The sequence below is a fragment of the Ixodes scapularis genome, unplaced genomic scaffold (genome assembly GCF_016920785.2).
Source record: "Ixodes scapularis isolate PalLabHiFi unplaced genomic scaffold, ASM1692078v2 PGA_scaffold7__128_contigs__length_106722199, whole genome shotgun sequence".
Classification (NCBI taxonomy): Eukaryota; Metazoa; Arthropoda; class Arachnida; order Ixodida; family Ixodidae; genus Ixodes; species Ixodes scapularis.
Window position 1 is genome coordinate 94,718,985 of NW_024609882.1, and position 24,815 is coordinate 94,743,799.

Here is a 24,815-nt window from a genome sequence, read left to right on the forward strand (position 1 = left end):
TCTCCCGTGATTATATTTTAGATCGTCACATTGAATTTAGCACAAGATTGACCCTCGTTTTTAGTCCACGGGTGCTTTTATAAACTCGATTTAACAGTACTAGTAGCGTACATTCGACTATCTATATTTTTTTTGTAAATCAAAATACGAAGTATAGTGATACATTTCCTCAAATGAGCACAAATAAGAAAAACGTAGTAAGAGTACAAAACACTCAAAGAGCCTGCTTATTAAAAACTCTAGCCGACTCGGGCAGTGTCACAGGCTCGTCCGGGGTTGGTAAGAAAAGAGTCGGGAGACAGAGACTTAGAAAAAAAAAAAACAGGGCATATATTTGCACACACAAAAGAAATATCAGTATGGAAGAAAAAAAAATGTAAGAAGACTACAAGTAAAGTCACAAGAAATGCGCAGTTCTAAATACGGGCTATCGTCCTAGAGATTCACCGGCATATGTCGTGACGAGGCTTGGTTCCTGGCTTCTGTAGACGCTCAGTCCAGGGACGGTGTTGAGGTGGCGTAGATGCTCATGCCTCCGCTGTTCCCTTCACACCGTGCGTAGCGGCGGGTTCTGGTTCAGGTCGTCGATACCGGGACACAGCCGGTCAGATCCTTCAAGCAGCTGCCGAACGTCACCGCTCGTGCTCATCACGCACCTTTTTCGCACCCGTCACTTCGTCCTTCACGTTCTTCCTTCCACAAAACCATGACACCCCCAACTTCAAGAAGTTTAAAAGATAAACTTTTCTTTCTTGATGCCTGGTACTTCCGAGGACTCTATCCTGACGACACCGAGCACAAGCCACCCCCACAACCCTCCTACACGACACTTTCACGACACGACCTTCTCGATGACCTTGAAACGACGTCCGGTTGCACCGCGCCACACTTGGCCGGAGGGCCCTCTTCATCCACATTCAAATCGAGGATTTCTTTTGTGAGAACTCACTGTAGCCACACACATATGCAAAGGCCCCGTCTTAAGTCTGACAAAAGACATTGGCACACATACAACACAAAAAGATATATACATTGAGGGAACCCATCCTCTTCGGGGTCTCGACTAGTTATCCCTAACAAAAATCTTAGTTTTAAAGAAAAATAAACGTCTAAATGCGGCTAAGAAAGTCTGCTCCCACGTTATCCCTGCCCTTTATGTATTCCACGTGAAAGCTATGATCTTGCAAAGCCATACTCCACCTCATCACTCGCCTATTTGTATGCTTAGCTTTGTTTAGGAATTCCAGTGGTTGGTGGTCGGTCTGAACTCGAAAAGTTCTGCCGTACAGAAGCAACCTAAATCTGGCAACGGCCCATACCAATGCCAGACATTCCTTTTCTATCGTTGCGTAGTTCCTTTCTGCGGTGCTGAGCTTTCTACTGGCGTACGCCACGGGATGTAGCATTCCCTCCTCTTCTTGAAGCATCACTGCACCCAGACTCGCGTCCGACGCGTCTGTCCTTAGCACGAACTCCTTCTCGGGGTCTGGCGCCAGCAAGATTGGAGGACGTCCCAGCTTGGTCTTTAGTTCATTGAAGGCCTCCTCTTGCTCCGGCCCCCATTCAACCTCATTGCGGGCTTCTTTTCTGGTGAGGTCTACTAACGGCGCGGCAAGACCCGCATAGTCCTCTACGAACTCACGGTAGAACCCCGTGAGTCCAAGGAACGATCTTACTTGTCGCTTCGTTCGCGGTCTTGGTACGTCTTGAATCCGTTCAATGATCTTAGGGCCCGGTGATATCCTTCCCATTCTGATCTCGTGTCCCAAAAAGCTGATCTCCTTAAAGCCCACTTCACATTTCTTTGGCTTTACGGTAATATTAGCCTCGCGCAGGCGCCTAAAAATGCAGCGAAGCGTATCAACGTGCTCTCTCCACGAGCTTGTGGCGATCAGGATGTCGTCGATGTAGTGGTGTGCATCTGGGATGCCGTCTAACAATTTTCGCATCAGTTTCGTGAATGTCGCAGAAGCCGTTCTTAAACCAAAGGGCATGACCTTGAATTGGTAAAGCCCACTCGTCGAAGAGAAGGCAGTCTTTTCCTTGGCCTCTTCTTTCATAGGTATCTGCTAGTACCCTTTTGCTACATCAAGCTTCGAGAAGAAGCGCTTCTGTCCCGCCTTAGCAAACGTGACGTCGATCCGTGGTATTGGTTCCGCATCGGGCTTGGTCACGTCATTGAGCCTCCACTAGTCAATGCAAAATCTGTTTGATCCGTCTTGTTTCTTTACCATTACCACTGGCGCGTTGTATGATGAGTTACATCTCTCAATCACGTCCAGCTCTAACATCTCGTCGATTTCTTGCTCGACTGTTTCCTGAACCGACAGCGGCAGTGGGTACTGCTTCACATGTATTGGTCGGGACGTAGTCAGTTGAAGGTCACAGGTCAGCAGACTTGTCCAACCTGGAAGGTTCGAAAATATATCTTTGAAGTCCTCAATCAGCTCTCGTACCTCATCACGCTTTTGGGATTCCAAGTGTTCGTTTATGTTGACGTCTTCCCATCCTTGCTGCCTCGTCCAGCTTGGCGTAGGAATTCCCTCTGTATCTCCAAAACTTAGCTCGCTTGCGACTTCATCTTTCTCTTGAGAATCCATTACCATACCGCAATGTTGTCTACCTTGTTGACTTCCTTCTCTTTCTTCATATCTTTTAAGGATATTGATGTGATACACCTTTTTTTTGCCTCCTACGTCCAACTCGTAATCCACATCATTCTTTCTCGCGACTACGGGGAAGGGACCTTTCCATTGCATGATCATCTTGTTCAGATCGGTGGGGAGCAAAATGAGCGCCAGGTCTCCTTGCTTCATATTTCGGTTGCAGCTCTTTCTGTCATAGTATTTCTTATACTTCTCCCTTGCTTCATGCAGGCACACGTGCGCCAGCTTGCATGTTTGCTCTAGTTTTTCCCTTAGTTCCAAGATGTATCCATGTGTCGTCTTCATGTCTTCCTTCAGGGCTTCGTTCGACCACAACTCCTTGAGGATGGCCAGTGGTCCTCGTACTCTTCTCCCGTATAGCAGTTCAAATGGCGAGAACCTGAGGCTAGCCTGGGGCACCTCTCTGTAGGCGAAAAGCAAAGCTGGGAGACATCTATCCCAATCCTTTGGTCTTTCTTTGCACATCTTCCTTAGGCGTGCTCGACGAACTAAAGAAAAAGACGATATTCGCGCGGCAAGAAATCTGCAGAAAACAAATAAGCCGCCATTTTGACAAGCTCGGTCAACGTAAATACAGGGGATTTTGTGGAAATATTGATCCCCGCAAGCCACTTTCCGCGATTTGGAAAATAGCTGGAGGCCTTAAGTCTCCTCCTCAACAATATCACCCATTCCGAGCACTTGCGTTGTCGGCGGCATGTTCACAAAAAGATCTTGCAAACGAGTTTTGTGCATCTCTCACGTCGAGTGTTTCCATGCCGAAAAGTCGTCCTGTCCCTACCGCTGCAGCACCATCAGCTATTGATGGCTGCATGGACGATGTCTTCACTCGTGGCGAACTAGATGCCGCTCTTGTATTTATAAAAACAAACTCATGTCCCGGTCCAGATGGGACAAAATATGCTTTCTTAACACATATGGGGACTGATGCTCGCAATTGGCTGCGGGAATATTTTAACAAATTATGGACAAATGGAGAAGTACCTAACACATGGAAACGGGCAAGAATTGTTCCATTACTGAAGCCTGGCAAGTCGCCCTTACTTCTATCATCATACCGTCCTGTTGCTCTGGCGAGTTGTGTTGGCTAGTTGATGGAGAAAATGATTAATCGTCGTTTAGAATGGTATCTGGAAAAACGAAGCGCTTATCCAAAAAAATATGCATGGTTTTCGTCGAGGAAGAAGCTCCGTGGATCCTGTCCTTGATCTCGTCACCTACGTCGAAGAGGAAAGATCTCAAGGGAGGATCACAATAGCGGCATTTCTCGACATCAAAGGAGCGTTTGACCGTGTCACTCATAATGCCATCTTTCAAGCGCTACAGGAGGTTGGCATCGGAGGCCGTCTCTACAAGTGGATCGAAAGTTATCTCTCAGATCGCACCATTTATATGACCACGCAAGATGGAGACACGTCAAACCATTTCATCTCTCGGGGTGTACCCCAGGGAGGCGTGTTAAGTCCAACCCTATTTAATATCACGCTTATCAGGCTTGTGCAGTCGTTGCCACCAAATATAAATGTATCCTTATACGCAGACGATATCTGTATATGGGCTTCCGGCTCCACTCGCGTACAAGCTAAAGCCAGAGTACAATTAGCTTTAAAGAAAGTTCATAGATACCTTTGCGTCCGTGGCCTTGAAATCTCTGCTGCCAAATCTGCTGCCATTGCATTCACTCGAAGGAACATGGACCGTTATCCACTTCGCATTTTTAAGCACACAATTTCATACGTCAAAAGTCACATATTTCTTGGTGTATATATTGATAAAGTACTAACTTGGACCCCGCATATTAATTACCTAAAACGGAAGCTGGTGAGATTCATTGACCTCTCCCGCTTCATTAGTGGCACTACGTGGGGAGCGTCAGTGCGGGCGTTGCTACGTCTCTATCAGGCTTTATTTACTGGTTTGCTTAGGTACAGTCTTCCAGTTATCAACGGCATGTGCCGTACAAACTTAGGCACACTTCGAAGCCTTCAGGCACGCGCTCTTCGAGCCTGCCTTGGGCTTCCAGCATGTGCGTCAACAATTGGAACTATAGCAGAAGCACGCGTCATTCCTATAAGCATCCTGCTCATGCAGGAAACTCTAAGGCTTCATTTAAGACACTTAACTCAGCATGAAGATCACTCTCTCGCCACCATAGAATCTGCACGTCCAAACTCGAGCTACTCCAAGGCGCTGTCTCAGGTACGGCGATACTTGCCGGGAGATCTTACACAAGCCACAGTTTGCACGACGCCTCCGTGGAGATTTCCGGAACCAGATGTCAAACTTGATATTCCTGGTATCAAGAAAAAATCAAATATGCCAATGGTCGTGATTTTACAGGTTACTATGTCCCATATTTACGGTAACCATCTCTCGAGAACACATGTCTACACCGACGGCTCATGTACCTCTGATAGTTCTACTTGTTGTGTGGTCATTCCAAGTCACTGTAGAACCGTGCGATTCAAGCTAAGCCACGTAACTTCATCTACGATGTCAGAGCTAGTGGCAATTCAACAAGCACTTCAAATCATCTTGACACAATTGTCCCACTCGTGGACAATATTTTCTGACTCCAAGCCGGCCCTCCAAGCAATATCAGCATTTTTGCGACGCGGTCAAAATGACCAACTGGTTTTCGAAATAATGACCCTTCTTATGCAGTGTTTGGATCTAGGACACACTGTCCAGTTTCAATGGATACCAGGTTATTGTCGTTTACCTGGAAACGAGGCTGCAGACGCAGGTGCGAAGTCAGCCCATTCTCTAGATGCAACTATTACGATTCCCTATTGTCGGAATGACATTAAATGCCTTATCAATCGTCACGCCGCCAGCGCAAGGAGAAATCTATGGCACGATGTCTCTTACCACTATGCTCCCCTCTACGCGTTGGACCCAAATCTTACCTTTCACCTTCCACGTGATCTTCCCCGGAGGACAGAGGCAGTCATACATCGCCACCGGCTCGCTGTCGCTTATACACAGTCCTTCCTTCACCGCATCGGGCAAGCCAGAACATCGGACTGTCCAACGTGTGAATGCGATGAAACCATTGCTCACCTATTGTGCGACTGCAAAATCTACGACGCGGAAAGAGAACACCTCAAGAGTACGTTGGTGCAACTAGACAGCCGACCGTTTTCTGTCATGAAAGTGCTCGGAACCTGGGACAGCCCTCAGAATGCAGCGAGGGCCACAAAAGCTTTTCTGCGTTTCCTAAAGGAAACGCGGCTGAGCTTCTGCCTCTAAAGGACACACGTACTTTATTTGTAATGTGATCTATAGTTTGTGCTCTCGTGTCACTATTCCTTTTTTTTTACTTGTTTATTGTTCTATGTCCTCCTATCCTTTCCTACCTCTTTTAACTCCCCACTACCCCCTCCCTAAAACAGAGTAGCCAACCAGGACTCCAACCTAGGTTAACCTCTCTGTTCTTCTTTTTCCGACTCTCTCTCTCTCTCTCCTTAGCATCTGCTTGATGGTACCATTAAACCTCTCGACCAGGCCGTTGCTGATGGGATGATAGGGAGTGGTTAAGAGTTGCTTCATCGATAGAAGCCGGCTCACCTCTCTCATTAGCTCAGAGGTAAAGTTGGTGCCGCGATCGCTAAGGATCTCTGCCGGCACTCCATACCGCGTGAACACCTGAACCAACGCCTCGGCTATTTGCTGGGACCCAATGCGCTTCAACGCTACTGCGTCAGGATACCTCGTGGCCATGTCAACCATTGTAAGAATATACCTTTTCCCCGAGCTTGCGATAGGCACTATAGGACCGACGATATCTATCGCGACTCTTTGAAAAGGTGTATCGATGATTGGCATGCTTCCTAAGGGGGCCTTGCCCACCTTGCCTTTGGGTACGGTGCGTTGGCACACGTCACACGAACGAACGTACCTTTTTATTTCGCTTTGCATACATGGCCAAAAGAATTCTTCCGCCACCAGATTGAGGGTGTTCTTCGCCCCCTGGTGTCCGGACATAACGCTGTCATGTGCCATAGTTACAGCAGCGGCCCTGAACCTTTTTCGGAGAACCAGTTGTTCTGATCTTCTGCCGGATGAGTATACGACGCTCCTGTATAGCAGGTCGTTCTTCAGCAGAAACTGAATCCTTGTCCTGGAATTGTGTTTCTTCGTTGTCTTCCCTACATCGTTGAAACACTTCGTAAGAGTAGCGTCCTCTTTCTGCTGCTTTCCGAGTTCCTCGGCTGTTGTGTCGGTTACTGACACCTGCGCGACTTTCAGAGGGCGTTCTAGTTTTCTTATTGGTCTTCCAGCTTCTCTCCCCTCGCTCGCGGACGCAGCTACGGCTGGTTTCTCATCCGGGAGCTCGTCGATGCTCTTGGTTGCTTCCATTGCCCTGCGACAGCCCACGTTGACTCCGATGGCGTTCGAACACGTTTCGTATCTCTCTTTCGGCTTGTCTAGGCAGTCGCCGAGATTGTCTTCATTGTTCTTTTCCCATTCTGGGTCAGAGTCATTAGCCTCACGCATTTGCGGTATGTTTCCCAGTATCAAGTCGTACAGGGGGTTACTGACGCACTTCGCCGTTACCTTTCCCGTGTAGTAGGGCGTTCGTACCACAATAGCCGCCTCCGGCAGGTACCGAACTGTTCGATCTAATAAAAACACTGGACTCGACTTTCCAGTTAGGTTCTCTTGAGGGACTAGTTCTTTGCGAACAACCACGGTGTTGCAGCCGGTGTCCCTTAACACCGTTATCTTGTGTTCTCCCAGTCGTCCTTCCACTACCGGCATGTTCTCCGACAGAAATTTCAGGGCCCTCCCCATGACCGCATTCACTACCGGGATCTTGTCACCATTATCCAGGGTGACGTAGGAATCGTCGGCGTTTTCGCAATTATCTGTTGGCACCGTGTACAAGCACGACGCCTGATGTTTCTCGCTCTGCCTTCCCTTGCAGTTCTCTGCCTTGTGACCACTACGGCCGCAATCCCAACATGTCAGTGACCTCATAGCTTGGCCGTTACTTCTGCAGTTTTCTGCCTTGTGCCCAATCTTCCCACAAAGGAAGCAGCGGATACTTTTTCGGAGACCACCCCTTGCGTGTTTATCTTCGTTTCCAGCGTCTTGCCTGTTTGTCACCTCCTCTCGCTTTTGCTTGCCCGTGCTATGCTGCACCTGGGCCTCCAAGAAGAGGTCAGCTTTAGCTGCTACGTCATCCAACCTCTGACAGTTGCGCTCTCTCAGGAAGACCGTCAGCTTGCTCGAGCATGTCAACAGAAATTGTTCCACTAGGATGATGTCTCGCAGTGATTCGAACGTTTTCTCAACTCCCGCTATCTCGAGCCATCTATCAAAGTACCCTGCCAGTCGAGCAGCAAATTGTCTCATCGTTTCGCCGTCCTCGGGTTTGGCGTCGCGAAACCTCTCGCGGTATCCTTCTTTAGTGTAACGAAATCGCTGGAACAGCGCCAGCTTGACCTTGGCGTAGTCTAGAGCATCTTCAGGTGTCAGTCGGCCGACCACCGTCAGCGCCTCTCCGGTCAAACATAAGCCTAAAGTCGTGGCCCACTTCTCCACTGGCCAACCCAGCCCTGTTGCGGTACGCTCAAAGCGCTGCAAATAGGCATCTAGATCGTCCCTTCGTTCATTGAACTGTGGAATCAGTTTGTGGGGACTTCCGTGACTCCCTCGGCCCGACTCTTCCCCGCGGCCGCTTTCCAAATTTGCGGCACCTTCACCTCGCCCTTCACGAGCCGCAATCCTCAACTGCAGGACCTCTCGTTCCTTATCCAACTTAGCGCTTTCGGCCGCTAACATTCTTTGAGCCGCCTCACGGTCCTCCCTAGCGTTATCGCGCTCTTGAGCTCTCTCAGCTCTACTACGCGCTCTTTCCTCATCAACCCATTTTTTTTAACTTGTCCCCAGTATACCCCAATTCCTTAGCTGCCGCGAGTATTCTATCGAGCTCCATAGTAATGCACCAGTCTCAAATCTCCGTCTCCTCTCTCACCTCCCGGAAAAACGAACTAGGTTGTAATGGGCCGCGCCATCCTGGCAGGCTCGCCAAATTGTCACAGGCTCGTCCGGGGTTGGTAAGAAAAGAGTCGGGAGACAGAGACTTAGAAAAAAAAACAGGGCATATATTTGCACACACAAAAGAAATATCAGTATGGAAGAAAAAAAATGTAAGAAGACTACAAGTAAAGTCACAAGAAATGCGCAGTTCGAACTACGGGCTATCGTCCTAGAGATTCACCGGCATATGTCGTGACGAGGCTTGGTTCCTGGCTTCTGTAGACGCTCAGTCCAGGGACGGTGTTGAGGTGGCGTAGATGCTCATGCCTCCGCTGTTCCCTTCACACCGTGCGTAGCGGCGGGTTCTGGTTCAGGTCGTCGATACCGGGACACAGCCGGTCAGATCCTTCAAGCAGCTGCCAAACGTCACCGCTCGTGCTCGTCACGCACCTTTTTCGCACCCGTCACTTCGTCCTTCACGTTCTTCCTTCCACAAAACCATGACAGGCAGACAGATCTTAACCCGTGTGCTTCGGAAAAGCGAAGAAGATGGTACTACGGATCCATGTTGACCTTAGTAACGAGAAGTATCCAGTTTTGTTGTATATGCGTTGGTGATTCGTGATATTTTTGGGTCGTTTCGCGGAATGTACAGGTAAAAAGTCGTCTTATATTCTGCCGACTCCTGCTGTTCTCCTCAGTGTCGTGCCCCCAAGGTTGATACTCTTCCGTGATCTTCAATGGCCTGCTGGCGATTTCCGCAAAATGAGCGTCAACCTTTGGTGCGTAATTGGCAGGAACAAGGGACCACATATCTCTTAACCTGCGATTTGTCGTCTATTCACGGTCGCCAAAGCTTATCCTAGTTTTTATAATTACATATTTCGTGAACATGAAAGTATTTCTGCATTCTCAGCTCAGAACTATGTAGAAGTGTCTCGAGATCTTGCTTCAAAAACCGGAGTCCTTTTCCCAGTTATTCTGTAACCGCTCAGTCCGGTAGTTGGACGGGCCTTCACAGACGGATTCCTCCTTGTACTTTGTCTGTTCCAACAGCTTCTAAATGACCCGAGCTCCTTCGATAGCAAGATATTCAAATCTTTTAAAACCTGTTGCTGAAAGCAACGTGAAAAAGGTCACATTTAGCTGTATTTTGTATTACTCGTAAAACAAACTGGCGTCCTTAATCTGTAAACATGTTAACAGAAATATTGTATCGATAATGTTAGTATTGGTTTTAGTTATTGAATGGCTCGTATTTTATGCATTTTATTTGTATCATTATTTTTTTTAGTATACATCATATACAAACACATACGTTTTAGATGCATGCACGCATGAATCCAACCTTATTTGTGCACCACGTTGACGACATTTTGTTTTTAATAGAAGTTTGAAATGCGTTTCTAGTACTGTCAAGCATCACATATTTTTATTTTATGATGACTACCTGTACAGCCGCCTCGGTGGCTCCGAGGCGAGAGCGCCAGCCTACGGAAACCCAGGTGGCGGGTTCGAATCCCGACCGAGGTGCCCGCAATATGACGGAGGCTTATTGCGGAGAAGGCGCCGTGGTAACCGAGCTTTCGGTTGCACGTCAAAAGATCCCCAGGTGGTCGAAATTAATCCTCAGTCCTCCGCTGGGGCGTGCCAGATGCCCGTCGTAGGATTGGCACGTAAAACCGCCAAATTTGACTTTTGATGACTACCTGTAACCCAGTCAAACCTATATATTAGAAGCCGTGCTGAGAATTTCCATTTAGCCTTAACAAACATGTGTCCCGTTCATGTATCTCGGATCTTCATTATCTCCTTACTGCATGGCCCTCCCGGTTCAAACGGTGCACGACCTCTATCAACGTCACTGCTAGTTTCTGGACACTCAAGCACTTCTCACAGTTCGTAATGTGGCCTTCTCCTGCTGTCTATCGGATCATTGCTTAGCTGATATGTGTTCCGAGGACATTTGTAGAAGGAATGGACACGTTACGTTTCTCACCTGTTCAAGTGAATTTGACGGAGAGACATTTCTGAAGGAGTGATTTGGCAAAAATAATATTGTTTGGCCGTGAACAATGTATAATTTCTCGAGTCAAAAATAAATGCCTGCAAAGTACGTGGCGAATGTGTAGGGTTCTTCTAACATACCGCAGGTAGCAATTGGAGGGCCGTTTCAACAACTACTTACAAGATGGCGATTAATTCTGGCACACACACGCCGCCGAAAATATAACAACATTGTGATTTTTCTATGTCGTTCTCTAGACTTCATGAACTTGTGTAACTCCGTTTATTACTCTTGAGCGATAATCTCTAAGCAAAGACGGGTGTATAACGTTTGACGGAGGTAAAACTAATTTCTAGATAACCACCTTAGCTGGTACATTCTGACGAAATTGAGCTATTTCACTGACCATGTTATGAAAACGTTCCACTTGACAGGTGGATAAAAAATGGGTTTATTGCTGGCCCTATCACAGTCCTAATCCTATATCCTCCAATAAATGCTAGACACACTTGGTGATAGGGTAAGAATCAGTTGCTTGAGATGTATTTAGCTTAATAAAAAGACGGAAGACAGATTGGATGTGCCTAATCATTTTTTTGTAAGCACTACAGCTTGTCAAGCTGCTCAAGCTACCAAAGTACATTTCTAAATGTAAGTAAAAGCTCGACAAGTGGAAATCAGCGCGTACATGAGTGAGACGATTAATTTTGGGGAAACCGAAACATCTATTTTTCATTAAGTTAACTTGAATAGTAGATCAAGTCTACTCAGGGAGTCTAGCAAGGAAAGGTGTGGTGCAGAACTCAGGTCTTTTAGTCGTCAAATAATGGCCGTCGACTTGTAGTAGTAGGCTTTAATATCGAAATTAATGTGGCCTAAAGAACCATAAAAACTGTGTCGAAAGTTGCCCGAAACCTATATTTTGACATTTATAGTAGTTATGTTTTATTTAAATTAAAAATATCGCTTGAGATCTTTGAGCAGGTTATAAACATTGTCTAACTTGATCATTGTTACCTAGCTGCGGTTTCGAATAGTCTGTCGCTTTTTTTAGAAAGTGAGAAAAAACGTGCCTCGTTATACTCCGTTTAATTTTTTTTAATTAAAGAACTTTATTGTGTTTTCCAAACAGCTTTAGGGACCTTTCTTAGGGTTACGTTTCACATAATACAACAGCACTGAAGTGAACAAACTACACGTCAATCTTAACCGCTATACTACTTTTGAACTTTTTAATAGGTATAAAAAATTCCACGGGAGGGTTAAAAATTTGTACATTAGCATCATCCGTGTCAGCGGAGGCATGGACTCTAGGTAAGATGGGTAAAAAAGAAGGAGTATACCTATTTTGTTGTTAGGGGACATGAATTGAGATTTTGCTCAATAACAATGCGGAATCAAAAACAGAATTGAACAACTTACATAAAAACACGATGTCGCGAACTAGTCGCCCATTTGAAAGGGGCGAAAGACTGAGAGTGTCAAAAAGAACCACATAATCATAAAAAACACTCCGTCCAATTTTGCAATCATAGACTATTCTCACAAGTCGTCTCTTTATGTATTTGCACCTGAGCGCCTGACTGATACCCAGAGATTTCCATACAGCAGAACAGAAGTTCCACCGTGATAAACCAAAGCCCAAAAAAACGTTCAGTATACAGGTGTAATTCCGGAAGTCATAGGTACTGCGTGATGCTCAAGGAATCATTAATAACCTTCGAAACATGATAGTTATAGCTCAGGCGTGAATCGATTAAAATGGCAATGTTACGCACAACAGCAGATATTTAAATTTCCGAGCCATCTAATGTGCAAGGATGAACAACAACATTTGCCTTATGAGAAAAAGAAACAGCCTTAGGTTTTGTGGGGTTTAAAATCAGCGACTTCGCACAGCACCACAAATCAATTGGATCAATATCTTTTTGTAACAATTCACAGTTCACCGGCGTGTGAATACTACGAGACATTTTCCCATCATCAGCATGAAGTCACTCAATTTAGTGACAAGGTCATTTTCAAAAATATTAAAGAACAAAGGTTCAAGGTTCGACCCTTGTGGTACCCTAGATTTTAACAGACAAGGGAGAGATCTGCATCCTAAGTAGGAAACCATGTTTGAGCATTCACCAAAATAACTATCAAACAAGTCGCAGAAACAACAAGAAAGTCCCATATGTGACAGCTTAGACAGCAATAAATTGTGATCTACGAGGTCAAAGGCCTTCGAACACTCAAAATGCATAACATAAGCATGACCACGGGACCAAACAATAGGACTGTTGAAGGCGAGCAGCTTGAACATGAATACATAAAATTGAAAGAATAAAACACAGAGGACAAGCGGTTGTCCTGTGCTTGTCCTCTGTGTTTTATTCTTTCAATTTTATGCAAACAATAGGTTTTGCGAACTCCAAAACGGTTAAATCATTTGTTTCAACATATCGTCATCGACAAAAACCGTGCTGATTTGCACTGAGCGTCTGCTTCAAATGAAAACTCACACGCTTAAAAATGACTTTTTCAATAACCTTCGAAAAAGCAGAAAGCAATGAAATTGGTCTGTAGTTATCAATACACGTGGGGCTACCAGATTTGTGTACTGGCGTAACCAATGCAGTTTTCCAGGCTGAAGGAAATGTACTTGTTATTAAGGAAACGCTAAACATGTGACGCAGTAGAGGAGCCAAGATATTATGGCACCCTTTAACAATAAAGGACGGGATCCCAACTTTCCCACATGACTTCTTGGGGGCAAGTTATTTTATGGCCGAGACCACATCATCAATTGTCAATAGAGGAATTGACATCGGAAGGGGATTTTCAGAACACAGGTTTGAGTAGTTGGACTGGGGGACATGGGGGTTTCCTATTGATGGGAAATGTTTCGCGAAGAGATTGCAAAAACTGAAAGAGTCGGAGACATGACCTGTCTGAGTCTTCAGAGTTATTGCGTTGGCTCTACTGGATGGCCTACTATAGTTAAGAGATTCCCAGGGGCGGTCGGAACAGCGCTTAAAGGATAACTGCAAAAAAAAGGTGTTTCTTTAAACAGCCTGATTGGGACAAGCATGTCACAAAACAAATGTTCCGCAAAAAAAAAATATTTTTTTAGCAATATTTACGTCACAGGACGTAATTTAGCCGGAGTGAGAACATCTCTACGTTTGAAACACCGCTCTTTCGACCGCCGCGGAGGAGAACTACGCCCCGCCCCTCACTCTTCAATTTGCTCTTTTTTGTTGACTTGGCTGCTGAGTTGAACGACGCAACGTCTCGACTTCCGGTAAGATCTGGCAACAACGCACGCTGAACATGGCGCCGGTATTGTTTTGGTTTGTCGTTACACGAGAAGCTGCGGGGTTTGCGAGCACATAGCGAAGACGTGACCGGAAAAGTACCCCTGCGATGTTTCCGGAAGACGCAAAGTATCATTCGTAATCTTCTTGGGTGCTTTGAAAGCGAAGGGAGTCACAGGGTCCATGAGTGTGCAACCACAAGCCAACGTTCACGACAGCGCTGCGTTGACTTCGGCGATCTGGTTCTGTTTGGTGCAACACGGCGATGCGCCAAAGAACTGAAACGTTCGTGGTGTGTGTGGCGCAGTGCTTCGAAGTAGACACCCAACACGGAGCGCAAATCGGCTGTTCTAGGGTTGAGGTTAAACGGGTTCAGTCCCGTCGTCGTAAGCTGATCCAGTCAAACTGGTCCAGCAGGACGCGGCGAGCGTTTTTAAAAGTAAATCTCACTTCGTTCCGTTTCAAAATGCAGAAGATTCTCGACGCATACCGTGAGTAAAACGCTGCGGGCGTTTTCGAAAAAATTACGTCGTTTTAATTGAACAACTTCGAATTGTCCTATCTACCGTTTTTTATGCTTCGTGTTGGACTGCGTTTGCACAGCGACGTGTTGCGCTCATCGTGCGGTGTGAATAAATTTGAGCAAGATTTTCTACCTGCCGAATGATGCATGAACTGAGACCATTTTTTACGTAGTGAACATAGTGCTCTTTATTCTTTTTTTTTTTTGCTATTTTGGCAAGAGGCGTTGTGCATTTATTACGGTACAATCACTTGAAATTTCAGAAAATGGGGAGGGCGAGCAAGCTTTCCGAACTTTGTCTCCTTGCCTTTCTGGCACTGCACCTAGTTTCAACTTTCGGTAGACATACCTACTAGGAGGAACAAACTACTCTAAAGCAGGTAAAGGACTGGGAAGTCGGGACGGTGCGCACTCCGCGTTTTGCGCTTTTCGCAAGGTGACTGGGGAAGTGCTTTTGCAAGGTATGCGGAATATGCAACCGAATTTGTTATGCCTGTCGTTTGCGTCTCTCCAGCCAAACGAATACGATAATCTAGAAAGCCGCAGTCGCAAGCCAAGATTTACGATAACAGTACATATTCATCCAAACCATTTACGTAAGATGGTTCGAAAGCCGAGGAAAAAAAATCTGTCAGCTAACGCGGAATTCGGACGTCCGAGGGCTTCTGCGGACAGCTATTACGTAATCACCTGGCTGTGCCAGGTTTTTTAAGTAACAGCTGTGTCTGGTCGCGGACGTTCGATGCTCCCGGGGCACCCGGTGCGAATCTCGACGGCCTCCGGAGCGATATGACAAGAACGTAACTGGACAGGTTTGTCGCTACGCGAACGCTATATTGCCTCCAGACAAATACCATTCCTTTCGGGGCGACATGGCTGCTGGAAGGCTCGCTGTCGGGATCACTCATCTGACATCTCTGAAAAGTCAGCATTTGCACGCGCAAGCGCAATAAAAAAAAAGCGATAAGCAAGCAAAGAGGAAAACGAAAGAACCGCGCTACGAAAGCCAAAACCCCGCATCGCTTCCTATCACTAACACCTGCAACAGCTGCTAAACACACACTACTTCACTTCAAGAAGTTTCACTCAACGACTAGGTGAGCACGAAACACTGATCACTTCGGCGAAACGAGTAGTCGAGGTAGGCGAAACAGGCGGTAGCGGAGACTTCGGCGGCCATGAAAGAATGACGGAGTTTTTGCTTGTTATGGTGTGAATCCAAACGGAAGTGCCCGTCTTGCAAACCTTTTGTAAAGAATAATAACTCTTATCACATGGGTTATTCTTTCAACGTAAAAAAAAATATGCGGCTCAAAAGGAAATTGCATCATATAACAAAGGTTTAACAACCAAGATCTAAGATGTCGATCAAACTCTTAGCCAATGAGAAGTATAGCTGCCGATTGGGATACAACGTCACGGAATCCCAACTTCGTGGCGCGCGATGCAAAACGGGCGAAATAGCCGCAAACTAAAATCAGTCTCACGCAATAAATATTGCTGTAAAAAATATTTTTCTCGCGGAAAAGTTGTTTTTTTACATGCTTGTCCCAATTAGGCTGTTAAAAAAAGGTTTTTTTCTTTGCAGTTACCCTTTAAGGCCAGACTCAATGGAGTCATGCAGTTGGCATTTCTCTCATTTAATTAAACGTTTCACGGCACAGCGATACTTCTTAAATAAAGAGTGCCATTTGCCCAAACTAGATGACATATATCTTTTGTGAAAAATTGGTTTTTGAAGTCAGTGCTCGACGGAGATCACGTGAAAACTACCAAGGAAATTTACCTCGGCTACCGAGTTTCATCGGTGTAAAGCGATCCATAGCAGACTTTAAAAGATCGGTCAGCCTAGAGACGGTAGTGTCAACATCAGCACACTCGTAAAGAGTGACCCAGTTACTATCGCTCAAATGTGCATACAATCCGAGGTAAACACCACGAGCGTAGTCAAACATCGGAGTCCAGGCATCCTATCTGACAGTAAAGGGAAATGAAACCACCGCTGAAACTGGCGGACGCCATTTAACAACAGAAACAACTGGATAGCGAACAACGCTCTGCGAGACCATTTTGATGTTCCTTATGCAGAGGTAAAGGACGTTACAGGCAGCATTTACAACACGACTAATTTGTTGAAAATCATTAAAATTCACGAGATCAAGTAGCTCCTGTTGACATCCAGTGCTCAAGCCTGCGCTGGGCAAATCCGCACTGGATGTGTTGAAAACCCAGTCACCTCCAGGCACATTAAAGCCTCCTAATATTAAAACGCTGTAATTAGATGAATCGACCGAATGAGAGGTGTGGTTGAGAGCATGACCTACCGTGGTGGTAGCAGAACGAAGCGCAAAGTAATAGTTCCCGGTAAGCAAATTAAATCCGTTCGTGACTCGAACTTAAGTCCAAACGCACTCATTTATTTCAAGGCCATACCAACGAAAGCGCGATAATGATTTGAACTCAGTCGACACGTTGATTTGAATGGACCGGTCGATGTCCAAAAGCCATGCCGCTGGGTCTTTTTTGTACATCGCACTGGTTGAGAAACGAAAGAACCGCGCTACGAAAGCCAAAACCCCGCATCGATTCCTATCACTAACACCTGCAACAGCTGCTAAACACACACTACTTCACTTCAAGAAGTTTCACTCAACGACTAGGTGAGCACGAAACACTGATCACTTCGGCGAAACGAGTAGTCGAGGTAGGCGAAACAGGCGGTAGCGGAGACTTCGGCGGCCATGAAAGAATGGCGGAGTTTTTGCTTGTTATGGTATGAATCCAAACGGAAGTGCCCGTCTTGCAAACCTTTTGTAAAGAATAATAACTCTTATCACATGGGTTATTCCTTAAACGTAAAAAAATATGCGGCTCAAAAGGAAATTGCATCATATAACAAAGGTTTAACAACCAAGATCTAAGATGTCCAAAAGCCATGCCGCTGTGTCTTTTTTGTACATCGCACTGGTTGAGAAATAAAACGACGCTCAGAAACATGACAAACCGCATGTTGGTGCGCGTTTGACGCTGTATTGTTGGCCCCTGCACTTCATAACGTCGGCTGCGTCCGGACTTAAATTGGAGCTAAATAATGTCCTTTGCACAAAAAAAATACGTATGGCCAATCCATATGCGGTTGTCTGGTGCATTCAACAAACGTTCTTGCATCAGAAACGTTAGAGATACTCTGGCTTTCCAGGCGCCACACGTCTACGTTCAAGGCGTTTTTCATCAGATAGTTTAACACGTACGATGTGTGAACTTGGGAGCTCTTCGTATATTGTAGAGATGCTACCGCTAATCCTGAAAATAAACCTAATAATATTCTAAAGCATTCATACTATCCAGCGCATCGCCTCCCTCAGTCTTCTTCGCGAACCCCTCTGGTCACGTGACTTCCACGGTTACCAGCTTAAAGCACCACTCTTACTGGTGGACCTTTTACAGTCGAGCCAGGCGGCCTCGTCTTTTTCCGGGCTTCACAACATGCCGGACACATAGACAAAAAATGTTTCGCGTGAATAGACTAAAGATGAATAATATCCGATATGATACAAATGCATTTAATGGCGCAATTTAAAGCCTCACGCAAAAAGTTTTTACGATGCAACATTTACTACCCTAGGACGCAATCCAAACCTAAACGCCCGTTTTGGTGCTTCGTCGTCCATTCTGCGTATCTCGCATGTCCTCTTGTGGCTATCTCGGCCTCTACGGGGCACGTACGCCAGGCATATTCTTTCACCAGGCCCTCCGCACAGGTCTTCCCCTCTTGAGATGTGAACCAGGCGGGAGTTGATGTCGGACTGGATCGTGGTACGGTTTCAGCATGTCCGGCTGAGCCACGTGTCGGTTTTGTTGAGTATCTGGGTCTTTAAAAAGAATCTGACAAAATATTTATGCTCGCCAAGGCCTTTATCTTTACTTGACTCATGAAAGCCCAACTACCCCAAAAACATTTGCTCGAAATTCGTTTTGTTTCCGCCCGAAAATCGCCGATCGGGAACTCGCCGGTTTCAGTCGCACTCACTCTCTTATCCATGGTCGCGTGCCGTTTTTCATGGCATAGACACAACCAGCAAATATAATCAAAGTTGTGGGTTATCAAAGGCACACACTTAATATTAATAATTTAAAAAGAAATATGACGGAAATTTTTGGGGCTCTAAAAAGCTGCTAATACGTTAATTCAAAAACAACGTTGCAAAGCCGCGTGACTTCCGGCAACGCGGTCCTCCTGTATATTTCTTCTTCCTACCCAGTCCAGTTTCGGTTTCGGTTCCGAGCAGTTGCGTTCTTTTTTTTTATTGTCTCCGATAATACATGACGCTCTAGCAAAATATTTACTGGCTGGCCTTTTGATGTCATGTTAATTCACCTGGCAATAAGTACAAAAACACTTTTTTTGTCGGGTGTCAGTGTCCCTTTAAGATTAAAGTCGTTAGAACCCAGGCACCGGACCACACCGAAAGGCCCCATGCCCAGTGGTGCAAGACGTTTAGTAATACCCTTGGCCGCATCGCTAGAGATGTCATCAAGAAGGACAAGGTCCCCTTTAAGTATTGTTACAGGCTTCCGCCGCCAGTCGCAATACGTCTTGTGGACCTTGCTCACCTTCTCTTGATCTCTGGCATAATCGGGTGCGTCACGCAGGCGACGAGCGACTTTTGCCCCGAAGGCAAGACATGTTGAAAGTGGTGGCTCTCTGTCATACTTGCTTTCCGCCACTTCCTACGCGCTGCGAAGCTTACGACCGAAGCAACGAAAAACTTGAGTGAATCCGGTGACGACGCTTTCTGCCCTCAATGGTATTGCGATTTCGGTGACGGCAGAAATCTTCCTGCCTTCACCGAACTGCAATTCCAGAATCGCTTTCGCGATTCCGGAATCACGAAAGTGATTTTCTTAATGTGCTGGTTCCTGTCTCTCTGGGCGTAACAAGCTCTAATGATTTCTTTTAACAGGCTAATTTAGCTCGTTATCAGTTGTCCTGCTGGCCAGTATAGCATAGTTTGGGGGGGGGGGGGGTCGGTGATTGCCTGTGACTAAGAATGACTCACTATAGATTACTAACGAATGGCTTGCCGTTGTAGCTGGAGAGAGAGACGGGTATGCCGTGTCTTCAGAAAACTTACAGCATGTGACTTTATGATGTTCTTGCTGGTTACCGTTCGTAAAAAAAAAAGTTCGATAAGCTTTATTAATTTGTCATTGATCAACAAAAGGTTCATGTTGCTTTTAGGTGTGGAGTGCAGGAGTCCCCACAATATTAACACTTAGCTCCTTGATCAGTGCGATGACCCACTGGCTGCTCATAAGTCCTTCGGGCTTCTGGCTGTGTGCTTTAATACGTTGGCATCTTGATAGAGACGAACCTACCTGGCCGCATCGACTCTCACTCCCAAGCAGACAAAAAGCGACGAGACGGGTTTTAAAGCGTTGAAAAAATCTGCGTGAATCTTTCGAGGATGGTCATATGACATCTCGTGTGCCAGTTCAAGAAGGTGTGTAGGGACGCAGGGCACCTTTCATTCCTGGCGAAGCTGATCGAGGAAACTCTTAGCTTCTTTTTCGGTTGTTTTAGCCAAGTTCGCTACCTCGTGTCGGCGAGGGTCATCATCAAGAAGCTTCATGCTTGTTTCACTTTCAGGAAGCGCGACAAAAAATTAAAGACGTCTACGATTCCCTGTAATGCAAAATTAGAGCGCAGCTCTTGAAGAGTAGGAGGGGAAGGTGCGTAGGGTTTTGTATACCCCTCCTCCTACTCCGTTCACTCCTCCTACTCAGTTCCTCCTCATTCGCACCTCCTCCTCATCCGCTCCTCCTCATTTCCTTCTCTTCTCCTCCTCCTCCTCCTGATCTCCCCTGCCCCTCCTCTACTCCTCTTCCCCTCCTCATTCTCGTCTCTTCCCTCCTCCTCCCCTCCCAAACCACCTTTTCTACTCCTACCCTCCTCCTTCTCATCTCCTCTCCTCCTCCATACCATCACCCCCTCCTACGATTCCCCGCTAAATTTAGCGGGCAGATTGATGCCACGTGACCTGAACACCAATTCAGTTTCCCCACTAAATTTAGAAGCACAAAGGATGTCACATGACTTTGTGTCTCGTCATTCATTAAGAAATTCAGTTTCTACCCTGGATTTGGCGAGAAAACGGACGTTACGTGACCTCAGCACCAATTAAATTTCCCACTAAATTTAGTGGGGCGTTTACGCCGCCGGCAAAGTCGACACCGCGAAACGTGGAAACGAGCGCCTAAGAGCTGCGCTCTGAAATGTCTAATGCTTTCGCTCGTCTGTCAATCTCACCATGTTGCTCAAGCAGCTGGCATCGTCGATCAAGGACACTGCTGCGGATGCCTCAAAAATTACTCGAGGCTCCGACTCCGGTGCAGAGATGGGACGCAGCGTCGCAGGCAGGCTCTTATCAGGTATTCCCCTGCTGGAGAGGTACCCTAAAAAGGAAATCAGCTTGGATATTTTCGAGCCCTCTCTGGTGCCTGATTTCGGTGTTAAAACACTGCAGTCTAAGAACCCTAAACTTCACTCTTGGTGAGGCCTGATTGATGTTGAACATCCAGGATAGTGAGTAGTGGTCGCAGTGGATTTCAAACTTCGTAAGCTGGAACTAGTGTCTGAACTTGTGCACTGCCGAGACCACTGCGTGACACTCTCGCTCCTGGGCGGTGTAAGGTCGCCCAGATTTTCTAAGCACCCAGCTCATGAAGAACTTTTGTTGGAGCTTGCTGGGGGGCATTGCCGTTTAAGCACTGCAGCGATGCCCACCTCGCTGACATATGTTTCCACTACAAAGGGCCGATTAAGGTGCGGCAAACTCATCGCAGAGCCGTGCGCCAGTGCTTTCAGTAGAACGGTGAAGACTGGCTCTTGCTTGTGATCCATATCCACTTTCGATCCTTTCTCAAAAGATGGATGTGGGAGCGGGCAATGTTGAAACACTTTTTGGCAAAGTTCATGTAGTATCGAACCAATCCCAGAAAGGCCTCCAGCTGTTTGACAGTGGTGGGTCGGAAGTAGTCAAGTACCGCCACCACATTTCAGTCGTCTGGGATATATTTTCCAACGCTTAATACATGGCTCAAGAACTTAATCGACTGATAGCACACCTGAACCTTTTCAGGGTTAATTTGAAGTGTTGCAGATCTGATGCACTCTAGGACTTCTCCTTAACGGTTGGACTTGGTGACACGCTCCAGTTCGTCTTTTTTGATGGCGTAGCTGTTGGAAGAGCTCTTGGCGGCATTGATGAGCTGGTCCACCAGGCACTCTGCAAGGATCTTGATGTTACGGAAGGCGCTCTCCACTGCGCCTGTGCACAGCGGCCATATGGCCTGGTTCACCCAACGCAGCAGGAATACGTCCACCGCCTGACGACGCAGCGTGCCCGCACGCCCTATGAGCGTAGAGTCCCCCCGCGGCCCGCTGTTGATGATGGCATTCACCACCCTCTGTAGCAAATTTTCGCCAGTGAGTAGGTGAATGATCTTGAAAGAATGCTTGATGATTTTCACGGCCAGCTGCTTCTTGCCGTTGTTCCGGCCGTCTACGACATATGCAACGTGGTTGTCCGCCGTCACTGAATGCACAGCCCATAAATTCTATAGAATATTAGTGGTTGATTCTATTCATGACTTTATCCATCAGCGTTTGAAAAGAGGCTGAACCAACTGCGACGCACAATGGCACTCTCGTATACTCGAACGTGCTCTGGTGGCATACAAATTCCGTATTCTGTATTCCCTCCTCGCACTTAGTAATTTGGCGAAAACCCTGCGAGAGGTCAATGCTTGTGATCGACTCGCACCCCCGAGTTGTACAAGCATCCAGTCGGTTAGGGACGTCGGATACAATAATACCCTGTTGCCTGCGTCGAGCGGCCGATAGCATATGGCCTAAAAAAGGCCTCGGAAAATTTTAGCCACCAGAACAGATGCACTGGTCTACTGACTGGACCTCCGACGCACAAGGCCGTGTTGCCAGAAGTATTAATGCAAACCCTAAACGAACACTTGTTTCCTAGAATTTTAGGGGTAAACTTCCAATGACCGAAAGGACTGTTTCCTGAGTTTAGTTGTTGCTCGGGAAGGGAAATGGCAACCGAGAGTTTTGATTAAGATTGGGACAGAGATCTAGAACAGCATACCTTTAGAAGCATACATTTTCAGCATGTCGGAAAAGTTCCTTCGCATTTCGTAGAACTGTGGCTGGATGCGCTAGCACAAGGGGAGTCCTATTTGAAGATGTTCTCCAGGAAGTGCCAAGGTTCTTGGGCCTAAAGCTTATGGATTGCTTGCTTTCAAGCCTTCACAAAAGGCACAATATTCTGGGCTGTGTTCTAAATCTCCCTCGTCCAAGAGCCACATTGAAAGAGATATCTGTCACTGTAAGAAAGTCCGTTCCCAGAACAACGTCTATGCAGAGGTCGGCATACAAAGGAAACGTTGTCTACGGAAGCCTCCTGCACACTGGATCTTGCACCGAAGGGATGCAGTAGACTGGGACCAACATGTTGCCAGTCGCAGCGAACGCACCTTTTTTTTTACGGGCACCTTTGGCTTGAGCAGCAGTGATGCCCTGCCGACCCTAGATACTGATGCTGGAGCCTGTATCAAGCAGTTCTTTAAGCGTTGATGACCCGATTGTAACGTCAAGGAAAATTTCTTTCGTACGGCCGCAAAAAATATTGGAGTGCGTGTAAGTTTATAAAGCCTAGGACTTGGTCTGCCTCAACGGCTGACAAATCTTCTCGCTGTAGATGGGAAATCTAGCCAGTGCAGTGCAACTACTAGCCTGGGGTCTTCAAGGTGCATCACGCAGTCGCGATACACGACCGCACGCAGGTACGATGCTCATCCAGATTCAAACAGCCTTGGAGGGGATTAAAACCACGATTCTGGGTTCTGCAACGCGAGCTATCCCTCCACGTGCTCGGAGCTGATGAGCGTTCGCCCACTCGACCACCGACCCCCCTTTTTCCGGCAATAGTCGCCACTTCCAGCACTGTGCCGTATATGCTCACTGGGGCGCCATCTCCTAGTGTCCGTCTCCTGGACACTGCTTGGAAATCGACAGGCTGTTGGCATCTGAACCAGACATGTGGACCGAACGGACAACTTGTGGCACAGTTGTGAGCGGTGTGATCGACTCCTCTGAATCTCCTGCCATCTGGGACTTCTTGTAGGCGCTGATGTAAATGTGAAATCAGCACAACAAAATCTGCTACTCCCCCTGACGTTGATTGTCCGGGATTCTGGTCTTTATAGTATCCAATTTCGGCTGCCGAAAGGCGGTTAGCTGTATGTCGACTGCATTGTCGGCTGTTGCAGATGACGCAGCCACTGCTAGAGCCTGTACGACAGTAGTGGGCATTGCAGCCCCCGTCCTGGAGAAGACACTGTTAACTCGTGCCTCGAAGACTAGGTCACTGGCCACCTTTTTTCCTTTTGTGGGTAGGCGGCTTGTAATAAAGCTGCCACCAGGCACGCTGTTTGAGGTCATTCCCTTCCTTAGCAAGCTGGCTCAATTTTTGCGTACTTCGTTCCTTCCGGCAAAACCTTAAGCTGGGGATGCATTTGGCGTAGCACGCAGTCCGTCCCTCGTGAGTCGGGCTGTTCTTCCCTGTTTTTCCAGCATATTTCAGCGATTTTGTAAATAAATTTCTTGAGGTTCTTTTTGGGGTGTTGAAAGCAGCGTTTCAACTCATCTTTTAGATTTCGCTTGACGGCGACTGACACAAACTTGGACCGAAATGCTGCCGCAATTAGCGTTGATAATCGGTTGATAATTTTTATGTAGTGTTTACATGTACCATATAGAATTGTATACATTCACACGGTGTTTATGTGTACTGATATTGTTTTCGTCATATTGTTCGTACTTTTTCTCTAAATGTTGCTGTATGTATGGGCCCTCAGGCACTCTCAAGCTGTCAATGACAGCTTTCTTGCCCGGGGACCCCCAACACTCTGTTGGAAATAAAATGAATTGAATTGAATCGAAAAATTTTATCCCAAATTCCGAAGCCACCGATACTACGCCACCATAACTTGACGCTCCATTCCAGTGCGACCAGAAATACCTTGCCCTGCCGGTTGTCGTATGTCGCCTCCGACAACCGTCACGACAAGGTCTTTCTGGTCGCACTGGAGTGGAGCGCCAAGTTATGGTGGAGTAGTATCGGTGGCTTCAGAAGTTGGGATAAAATTGCGGCTGTATTTCGTGCCGAGTTTGTGTCAGTCGCCGATAAGCGACGTGTATAAGATTAGATGAGACACTGCACTCAACACCCCAAGGTGAAGCTCGTACT

The 24,815-nt window shown here is 46.7% G+C and overlaps 1 protein-coding gene across 1 annotated transcript; it reads right to left on the reverse strand.

Annotated features, from left to right (window-relative positions):
* Positions 1-6,156: 6,156 nt before the first annotated feature.
* LOC120840225 lies at positions 6,157-21,391 on the reverse strand. The gene is made up of 3 exons (XM_040210632.1): positions 21,275-21,391; positions 6,237-8,171; positions 6,157-6,180 (listed from the first exon to the last, which is right to left on the reverse strand). Exons 1-3 carry the CDS (start codon positions 21,389-21,391, stop codon positions 6,157-6,159), a joined length of 2,076 nt encoding a protein of 691 aa, XP_040066566.1.
* Between the last annotated feature and the right edge of the window lie 3,424 nt (positions 21,392-24,815).